An 11,384-nucleotide genomic window follows, 5' to 3' on the forward strand; every position below is an offset into this window, starting at 1 on the left:
ATGATTTGCAACTTACACTCAGTAACTAGTGAGCTTAAATGTGTAACCTCTTCAATTAATACCCGAATGACTTCAACAGGATGTCCAGCTGAGCAGCCAACAACCACATCATCAGCAGATGATAAACTCTCAATGGAAGCAGATTCCAATAATATGCCTGAATTCACAGGTTCCCAATTGTTGTAGGCAATTACAAATTGCTTGACGAAAACATGAAGCAGCCTCTTTTTCTCCACCTAAAACATTAAGGTCATTCTCATATTAAGCAAACTTACTGAATAGACAACTACGTTTGTGAGGGAAAGACAGAAAGCATGCATTTAGCATCATTCTCAACAAATGCATAAACACAAACTAAGAAAGCCTGTTAATTTATTTTTCATAATAGATTGATAAATGTGGCCTACAGACAACATATCCACATGACTTAAATGTATATATGAATTTCTCAATAAATAGTTCATGTGAAGCTCATCAAGCTTCAGAAAATTAAATTCAAGAAGTATAAATCCAATCATACCTTATCATCAACTTTCTCATATCGCTCCCAAAGAGTATTTACAATTGCCTCATCGCCAACATCACTGGAAAAGGTCAATAATTAAACAAAACTCAGGTAAAAGAAAAAGTGATTGTCACATTGTTAAAACAAATAATTCTTGTGGCTTGTTCTCTTGAAAAATCCATCTTTTATGTTCTCACTAATTCCCTCTTTTAATTTGCTATTATTTGGGGCAAAAATCTAGAGCAAAATGCACACATCATTAAGGGTGTAACCTTGCCCAAAAGTTTGCTTTGGTATAGGTTTGTAGTGCACTACTGCTAGATTCTCTGGTGCTCTGTAAAGGTTGTTGGAAGGAACAACCAATTCTTACATGCAAAGGGATTGGGCAGCCTAACTGCATTCCTAGTTCCTTCGTAATTTTTGTCTTGATTTGTTCTGGTTCATTTTAAAATCCACTAGCTCTTAACCACTTTATTGTCAACCAGACCCCCAATCATACTTTCACACCTTAACAACCACTCATAAAAATATCTCAGGAAACTTCAGTCAATGTTTAAGAAAATATAAATGCCATCATATCTTGTGCTTAAGAAATATACATTTGCATGAAAAGTAATTCACAATAGCAGATTATTGGCTTTCCACCATTTTCCACAATTTGCAATTGATGGCACTGTTAACAGCTTACAGCATCTAAGAATATCTCTTCTATGACCACCAGACACATGGATAATCTCACCACAGATATAAAAAATGTTCAAGGCTTATTGATATAACTACTCTTTCAAAGCTCTAACATGGAAGGCACTTCACAAATAATAGCATGAAAAATAAGGCATGTCTCATCAGTCTCTTCCCCAAACAGATCATGTCATACAGGGACATGGTTCAAGAAACTTTAAAAAGGAAAGATCATCAAGAGTAGTATTATTCCAAAGGACAATAATTACCACACATGGGATTCCTTCTGTGGTACATCTAACAATATCTCTTCTATGACCACCAGCAACATGGATGTTCTCACCATGAATATAAAAAATGTTGAAGGCTTATATATAAGCACTCTTTCAACTTTCAAAGCTCTAACATGGTAGGCACTTCACAAATAATCGCAAGAAAAATAGGACATGTCTCATCAAAATCTTCCCCAAACATATCATCTCATACAGGGACAGCATTCAAGAAAGTTTAAAAAAGGCAAACACCATCAAGAGTAGTATTATCCCAAAGGACAATAATCACCACACATGGGGTTCCTTCTATGGTACATGTAACAATATCTCTTCTAAGACCACCAGCAACATGGATGTTCTCACCATGGATTTATAAAATGTTGAAGGCTTATATATATAAGCATTAAGCACTCTTCAAACTTTCAAAGATTTAACATGGAAGGCACATCACAAATAATCGCATGAAAAATAGGACATGTCTCATCAGCATCTTCCCCAAACAGAACATGTCATACATAGTTTAAAAAAGGCAAGACCATCAAGAGTGGTATTACTCCAAAAGACAATAATCACTACACATGGGGTTCCTTCTATGGTGCATCTAACAATATCTCTTATATGACCACTAGCAACATGGATGTTCTCACCATGGATATAGAAAAAGTTGAAGGCTTATATACAAGCACTCTTTCAACTTTCAAAGCTCTAACATGGAAGGCACTTCACAAATAATCACATGAAAAATAGGGCATGTCTCATCAGAATCTTCCCCAAACAGATAATGTCATACAGGGACAGGATTCCAGAAAGTTTTAAAAAGGCAAAGACCATCAAGAGTAGTATTATTCCAAAGGACAATAATCACCACAGATGGGGTTCTTTCTATAGTACATCTAACAATATCCCTTCTATGATCACCACCAACATGGATTTTCTCACCATGAATATTAAAAATGTTGAAGGCTTATATATATAAGCAGTCTTTCAATTTCAAAGCTCTAACATGGAAGGCACTTTACAAATAATCGTATGAAAAATAGGACATGTCTCATCAGAATCTTCCCCAAACAAATCATGTCATACAGGGACAGGATTCAAGAAAGTTTAGAAAAGGCAAAGACTATCAAGAGTAGTATTACTCCAAAGGACAATAATCACCACACATGGGGTTCCTTCTATGGTACATGTAACAATATCTCTTTTATGACCACCAGCAATATGGATGTTTTCACCATGGACGTAAAAAATGTTGAAGGCTTATATATAAAAGCACTCTTTCAACTTTCAAAGCTCTAACATGGAAGGCACTTCACAAATAATAGCTTGAAAAATAAGGCATGTCTCATCGGAATATTCCCCAAACAGATCATGTCATACAGGGACAGGATTCAAGCTAGTTTAAAAAAGGAAAAGACCATCAAGAGTAGTATTATCCCAAAGGACAATAATCACCACACATGGGGTTCCTTCTATGGTACATGTAACAATATCTCTTTTATGACCACCAGCAACATGGATGTTCTCACCATGGATATAAAAAATGTTGAAGGCTGATATATATATAAGCACTCTTTCAATTTTTAAAGCTCTAACATGGTAGGCACTTCACAAATAATAGCTTGAAAAATAGGGCATGTCTCATCAGAATCTTCCCCAAACAGATCATGCCATACAGGGACAGGATTCAAGAAAGTTTCAAAAAGGAAAAGACCATCAAGAGTAGTATTATCCCAAAGGAAAATAATCACCACACATGGGGCTCCTTCTATGACCACAAGCAACATGGATGTTCTCACCATGAATATAAAAATTAAAAGATGTTGAAGGCTTATTATATATATAAGCACTTTTTCAACTTTCAAAGATCTAACATGGAAGGCACTTCATAAATAATCGCATGAAAAATAGGATGTCTCATCAGCATCTTCCCCAAACAGTTCATGTCATACAAGGACAGAATTCAAGAAAGTTTAAAAACGGCAAGAGCATCAAAAGTAGTATTATTCCAAAGGATAATAATCACTACACATGGGCTTCCGTCTATTGTATTCAACAAGATTGTAACATTATATTCATCATTTAAACAGATCATGTCTTATAAAGCAGTAACAAAATAATAGTCTTAACAAAGCAATGTGTGTCCTCATTGTTGGCTGGAGAACAAAGGTTCCATAAAAATAATTACACTTAATTTCACAACCATATACTCCCAATTTCAAGAGGGAGTGTATTGGTACACTTAATCTTAGTAAAGCAATGTGTGACCTCATTGTTGGCTAGAGGACAAAGGTTCCATAAAAATATTTACACTTTAACTTCACATCCGTACACCCCTAATTTCAAGATAGATGACACATGCAAGCCCACAACTGCTAATGGCAATCCCTAATAGTAAAATATGATATTATAGCCCCAATGAGTTTGTCTGACATAATTTATTCTTTATGCACTAGAACATACATATGATAAAACTCTACTCAATTATAAAAGGCTGGCAGCCTTGGCAACTTGCTAAACACTCTGAGGACACTCAATAATATCCTATGATTCTTCCACATACAGGTGAAATAACATGCTTTGCACATCAACATAACTGAAAAACATTATAACAAAAACATGGAGCTTTATTATTTGATACCAAAACCACAAATAAAGTCCATTTAAAAATTTATTAAATATATATATATATATATTGTTACCTAAAGCGAATCCTGGGCCCAGGAGGAGAGAACTTTTGACCTTGGAAGCTTGAAGATTCTCCGGTATTCCCAGTAGAGGTTCTTCGGATAAGGTCAGCAACACCCTTAACGATATTCATCCTTCCTCACCAAAATTTTCTCAGCGTTGAGACTTCAAGAACCAATTAACAGTTCCACCCATCACTCTCGTGAGACTAATTTTCTAGCTCAAAGAAACCAATAATCAGCAGTGAGTTTACACAATCTAGTTGAGTGTTGCACAATAACTACTGATGACAGAATAAAACAAGTGAAAAACACTTGCTTAACAAAAAGAACTTGAGAAAATTACCAGCAAAATTTCTCACTCTAACTTCGACCGTCCCTTCTTCAGTTCACTAATCATGCATAAATTCCAAAGAATTGAATTAGCTCCGTCAAAGATCATTCCACTCACTAATTAACACTGGATTCTGACATTTCAAGAATCTAAAGAATTCAATGTAAAAGACGCACGCCATTCTTGAAAACAGAAAATACTCAATTGAACATCGAAAAGAAAGAAGAAGAAGAAGAAGAAATCAAGAATTTGAGACAAAAATCAGATGACAGAATAAAACAAGTGAAAAACACTTACTGAACAAAAAGAACGCGAGAAAATCACCAGCAAAAATTTCTTACTCTAACTTCAACCGTCCCTTCTTCAGCTCACTGATCATGGATAAATTCAAAAGAATTGAATTAGCTCCGTCAAAGATCATTCCACTCACTAATTAGCACTGGATTCTGACATTTCAAGAATCTAAAGAATTCAATGTAAAAGACGCACACCATTCTTGAAAACAGAAAATACTCAATTGAACATCGATAAAATAAATAAAAAAAGAAATCAAGAATCGAGACGGAGTACATATACCTGAATAGTACGAAAAAAATCAATAATCAAGAGTTCTAGGGTTTGAGAATTGAGATCGGAGATAGAGATTGTGGTAGCTTCAATATAAACCCCTTTTTTCTTTGTTGCAAGATATTGGTCGGAGCTCCTTTAATAACATCGGGAACGAAATTGTGTCATCGTTGTAAGAATATATGATGAATGCGTGAGAAAGAGGAAAGCACTAAAAAGCAAACCCCGAATACACGTATAATTTCGACGTTGCCCTTCTGGTTTTTTTCTTTTCCATGTTCTTTTCATTTTCCACACTGACACAGCTCGTGGAAATATATCAATTGCGGATAGTAAATTATATATACTAATAATTAACACCGATTTCCCCTGAGAAGCTGCATTTAAGCAATCTTTTAATTTAAAATATTTAATATTACGTTTATATATATATATATATATATATATATATATATATATATAATTATATTTGTTTACACCAATATAGCATTATATGTTAGTATTCAATGTTAAAATTCTATTTAACTATAAATATAAAAGATTATTCACCGAAAGGAATTAGTAATAAGAAAAACAATTATCCAAATAAAGTTATAAAAAAAATACCGGGTCAAAATGGTTTCAATATATTCATGAAAGCCTTTTTAAGGATTTTTTTATGAAAAGTTTTTTTAAAAAAATTAATTTTGTTATCTAAATTAGTTTTTATTTACATAATTATTTATAATTAAAAGTTAATGTTTAAACTATTTATTTAAAATCTAAAATATAATTTATATATTTAAAAATATTTATTTCATACAAATTTTAATTATGATTTATGTATTCAAATATAATATTTATTTGTATATATAATTTATTTTATATAACACTACAATTTTATTAATTATTATTGATTTAGTTGAAATATATGTTGTGGCAATTTGTGATTTATTGTTAAAAAAATTTGAAAATTTAAGAAGTCTTGTGAGTTTTTAGATGGTTCAAGGGTTTTCTCTTGATAAATGTTTAATTTAACTTTGATGATAATGTTAATGTATATAATGTTCTCTTTAATACGTGAATTTCATTCCGATACGTGAATTTTCAATCTAACGGTTAGATTTACAAAATTCATAATCAATGTAAAGTTATTGAACGATATAATACTTAATAAAAGTTATACCGATATTATTATAACCTCCTATATATATAGAGAGAGAGAGGGTTTATAATTATACCGGTGTAACTTTTATTAAGTATTATACCACTCAATAAATGTATATTAATGTGAATTTTGTCAATCTAATCGTTAGATTGAAATTACTCTTAGATCATATATACAAAATTTTATATTAATCCAAGATGATTTAAAACTTCACTTTTATAAAAACAAATTTGACATAATATATTTATTTCAAAATATACTAAAATATGAACACTTTGATTACTTTCAAGTTATTGTTCAATTTTAACAAAATTTGATATATACATATAAGATTATATGAATTTTCAATCTAATAGTTGGATTTACAAAATTTACATTTAATATAAAGTTATTAAGTGAAGTAAGTAATTATAACCATAGATACATACATATATATATATATATAGTTAATCACCTATACACTGCTACTGTAAAAAAAATTTACACGGGCAACCAATTATATCTTTTAATTGTGTCATGTCACTGTTAAGAATAAATGTATTTACATTGATATGACACAATTAAAAGATATAATTAGTTGTCAATATAAAAAAAAATTATACTAACAGTATATAGGTGATTACCTCATATATATATATATATATATATATATATATATATATATATATATATATATATATATATAAATCATGGTAATAGAAACTTGGTTAAATACCTCTTTTGGTCCTTTACAATGTTATTTTGTTTCAATTTAGTCCCACTTTAATTTTTTGTCTTAATTTGGTCCTCAATAACTTAAATTAGTGCAATTTGGGACTTCCGTCCAAATGATTTAGACGGAGTTAACTGTTGGCCACATGGCATCTACGTGGATGCGCACGTGGACGCCAAAATTATTGAAAAAAACCTGAAACCAGAACGGCATGTTCTGAAACCAGAACGGGCAGTTTTGATTTTATAACGGGCCGTTCTGGTTTTAGAACGGACCGTTCTGCTTTTAGAACGGGCCATTCTGAATTCAGAATGGCCCGTTCCAGAACGCCATGCTTTTTATTATATTTTTTTTATTATATCTATATTAATAAATATAAAATACAATAAATTAATATTCATTTATGAATAAAACTATATAAAAAAAATAAGATAAGACCTTCCAAAATATTTCTTTGATTTGAATTTATCGAGTTCAAAATCTTGACTAAAATACCGCAATGTATTTCAAAAATTGAAAATAAAATTCAGGATTTAGGGGTACCTCCTCAAGAACAGGTTGTTATTGTTGGGGTACATCGTCAATGACTTTAAGGAAAAACATTGTTTCGTTTTATCCTTGACTGTATAGTGTCAATTTGGTAGTAAGTGGTTCACTCCAGTTTGACTAACAATGAAATAAAACTTGTTACCATTGTCCTTAATGATACACTGCATCATCCTTAATGATATACTGTATAGCCCAAATGTTTAGCGATTGAAGTTATTAATCCTCATTAACAATATTACTAAATATAGTGTTTGAAATGCTTTGTATTTTTCCTTAAAAAAATGCTTTGTATTTTGGTTTTTTTTGCACGAAATTCTGGACCAGAACGGCCCGTTCTGAAACCAGAACGGCCCGTTCTGAAACCAGAACGTCCCGTTCTGAAACCAGAACGTCCCGTTCTGAAACCAGAACGGCCCGTTCTGGTTATACTGTTGATGTGTTAATTTTGGACCTGGAACGGCCCGTTCCAGGTGAAAATTTTACACACCAATAATGTAACCAGAACGGGTCATTCTAGTTTCAGAACGGGCCGTTCTGGTTCTAGGTGTATTCAAGTATTTTTGGATCCACCTACGTGGCATCCACCTGGCATCCACGTGGCCACCAATTAACTCCGTTTAAATCATTTAGACGGAAGTCTCAAATTGGAACGATTTAAATTATTGAAAACTAAATTGAGACCAAAAATTAAAGTGGAACTAAGTTGAAACAAAAAAATATTGTAAGGAACAAAAAGACGTATTTAACCTAAAAACTTTGATGGGATACGGAGTTAACGCGCTAAACTTCACTCACGTTTACGGTAACAATCAAAAGTTAACGGATAAAAGATAATAAAATGTGGACTTTGATAAATATTAATTTATCAAAAAATAGAGACTCGGTGGTCGGTTACAATAAATCCACAATAGATATACTCTTTGAAACGTTAAAAGTGTTAAAGCAAAAATTGATTAAATAAAATATTTAATTTAAAATTTAAATTATAAGATAATTTCTCAACACCTAGGCATCCCTATTTTACACAAGCGCATTTTTAGGAATTCTTTTAGATTCATATTAAGGAAGGTGAATCAAAGACTTTCTTCCTGAAAGACTCGCCATCTCTCTTTTGCTAGAAGGCTCACTTTAGTGAAATCTATTTTACAAGCTCTTCCGACTCATGTTATGCAGTCCACAAAGATTCCAATTTCTGTATCAGAGGAGGTTGACGAGAAGTGTAGGGGCTTTCATGGGGTGACTTTGACAATCAACGGAAGATTCATACCATTGGCTGGTCAAATATCTGCACACCCCAGTTGGATGGTGGATTGGGCCCGAGACTTTCTAGAGACAGTAATTGTGCTTTTATGATGAAGTGTGTACTAGGAGGGATGATCATTGGATTCGTACTGTTCGCAGTAAATATCAATGTGGGGACTCCATATGTTCATGGATGGATTTTTTAAAAAATTTAAATCGAACCAAATTGATCTGTTTTATAAAAGTGGATCAGTTAACTGATTTATTTTTTATAAAGTGGATGGGTTTAATTTTTTTAAAATATAGATTAATTTTTTTAAAAAAATTGAATCGGTTTGGTGCAGTGCAGTTATCCATTTTTTACTCATATATGGATTGGCTTTTCTTAAAAAAACCAAACCGAACCGATTCACTTTGTAAAAATGGATCAGATAACTGAACTGGTTTTATAAAGTAGTTCGGTTCATATTTTTTTCAAAATGGATCAAATTTTTCAATACAGATCGGATCAGTTATGGATTAGTTCGGATCAATTTGAATTTTTTGCACATCTCTACCGCTAATTGATACGAATAAATCAGGGGCAATTTTTTTGAAAGGGTTATGTAATGCATAGGAGCAGACAGCTAACATGCTCTGTTGGAACATTGGCGATGATGCTATGGTATCCTTTAGGCTTGATAAGTAGGACCCGAGTCATGATAGGCTTCTATATGCAACTCAAGGTAATATTCCTCCTTATATACTCTTGAAGACGGTGAGTGACTTTGTTGGTGATCAGGGTGATTGGAATTTTCAAGCCTTTACCTCTTGTACCAATCTCGGTCAAATGGTGACCGAGTTCGAACCAACTTGGCCTGCCAACTTGGTTTGCTAACTCAGCCTTCCCAAGCTTGAATCACAATATCAAGTAGTTAAGTTAACGGTAATAATGACGGTTATACAGAGAAGGAAGACGGTGAGTGACTTTGTTGGTGATTAGGGTGATTGGAATTTTCAAGCCTTTACCTCTTGTACCAATCTCGGTCAAATGGTGACCGAGTTTGAACCAACTTGGCCTGCCAACTTGGTTTGCTAACTCAGCCTGCCCAAGCTTGAATCACAATATCAAGTAGTTAATTTAACGGTAATAATGACGGTTACACAAAGAAGAAAAATAGACAATAGCAGGTAAAAATATATACATTTTATTGGATAATCGAAAATGACTAACTTGATCGTCAGAGTCCTTTTTACAGGTATTTCCGAGATGCTTGGAGAAGGGCGACCAATCTCTCATGATCTCTTATGAGACCAAGATAGAGAAGATGATCAATCTGACTTGAAGGACCGACTTGATTCTGGTAAGAACATCTTGGCGCTAGAAGGAGGGCCGGTAAAACTTTTCCTTCGACAACCTTATGGTTTCTACCCGAAGTCAGACCAACAATACAATGGGCGCAGTACCTCGAGATACGTCACATATGAAAGACAATGCAACTTTGCGACAGTTACTCAAACAAGTAGAATTGATGCAACAACAATATACGACGGCAATGGAAGCTATTCGTAAAAAACATGAAGTCGATCTACAATAATTGCACGCTAAAAATGCTACCCTCCGGGCTCATTGGCAACAACACCAACCACCACCTACACCTCAGACCGACCATGTTCCTCCTCCAGCCGAGGAACATCATTCTTCTCAAGATCCCACATATCTGTCGGAGTCTGTTTGGACTCATCGATCTGAGCATACCCACATCAGTCATCCCACATATGATCACAACTTAGTTCGTTGACATTCTTTCGTTGATGGGATCTTGGAAGTCCCTCTACCACTTGCTTGGAAGACACTAAACATTGAAAGGTATGACGGAACCACTGATCCCGATGAGCACATCGATGCATATGTTACCCAAATCAATTTATATACCAATGACGATGCCATCATGTGCCGTGTATTCCCAACTTCATTAAAAGGGGCTGCTCTCAGTTGGTATATAATGACATCCTTACTTGCATGAACTTGAGATGATCAACAAAGAATAGGACGCCTTCTCCAAGGATCAAGTTCTTCAAAGGTGGCACAAGATTTTAGGGTGGATGATGATGGAATGGACGAAAATGGATGTTGGGTAGAAGGTGTTATTGAAGAAATGCTTGAGAAGGTCACTCTAGGGTTAGCTCACTTCATGATGATGAAGGCCACTTCTAGGATTGTTTCTCTCAAGGTGGAGATGAGAGCAGTGACGGATCCAGAAATTTTAAGTAGTGGGAGCAATATTTAAATATATAAATTTGTCAAAATATAAAATAAAATTTTTATAAAGATAAATACATATCATAATTGTTCTCTACGAGTTTTCATAATTTGAAAACATTGAATGATTTGCTCATTTTCAATACTATCAAAAACCTCTCTCTCTATATAAGTAACTAAATAATCATTTAACCATTCATCTCCCATACGATTGCGCATCCGATTCTTGATGATATTCATAGCAGAAAAAACTCTTTCAACTGATGATAATCTGAAATTTTTGGCCTTAAACAAGGATCATCAGGAAGTCTTTCCAAATCACATTCTAAAAATCCTTTTTTGGTTGGTGGACCCAATTTGACTTCTTTTTCAACATGTATTTGAGGAAAAGATGGTTGCTCTGAAGATGATTTTTCTTTTAAAATATCTTTCCATTGCTACAACTAAAA

The 11,384-nt window shown here is 33.4% G+C and overlaps 1 protein-coding gene across 5 annotated transcripts in view; it reads right to left on the reverse strand.

Moving 5' to 3' along the window:
* The window catches only part of LOC109801880 (binding protein), a 60,443-nt gene extending 55,099 nt beyond the window's left edge, over window positions 1–5,344 (reverse strand). For 4 of the 5 annotated variants that reach the window (XM_020363035.3, XM_020363034.3, XM_020363031.3 and 1 more), the window contains exons 1-6: window positions 5,053–5,341; window positions 4,774–4,847; window positions 4,489–4,534; window positions 4,158–4,359; window positions 521–584; window positions 17–236 (exon numbers count right to left, since the gene is read on the reverse strand). In XM_020363035.3, the coding sequence (XP_020218624.2) occupies window positions 17–236; window positions 521–584; window positions 4,158–4,276 (403 nt within the window). In that variant the 5' untranslated portion in view covers window positions 4,277–4,359; window positions 4,489–4,534; window positions 4,774–4,847; window positions 5,053–5,341. Of the gene's footprint in view, window positions 1–16; window positions 237–520; window positions 585–4,157; window positions 4,360–4,488; window positions 4,535–4,773; window positions 4,848–5,052 lie in introns of all 5 variants that reach the window. The other variant, XM_029272092.2, reaches the window with a different exon arrangement.
* Between the last annotated feature and the right edge of the window lie 6,040 nt (window positions 5,345–11,384).

Source organism: Cajanus cajan, chromosome 6, assembly GCF_000230855.2.
Source record: "Cajanus cajan strain Asha chromosome 6, NIPB_CcT2T_4, whole genome shotgun sequence".
In the NCBI taxonomy this organism is placed as follows: Eukaryota; Viridiplantae; Streptophyta; class Magnoliopsida; order Fabales; family Fabaceae; genus Cajanus; species Cajanus cajan.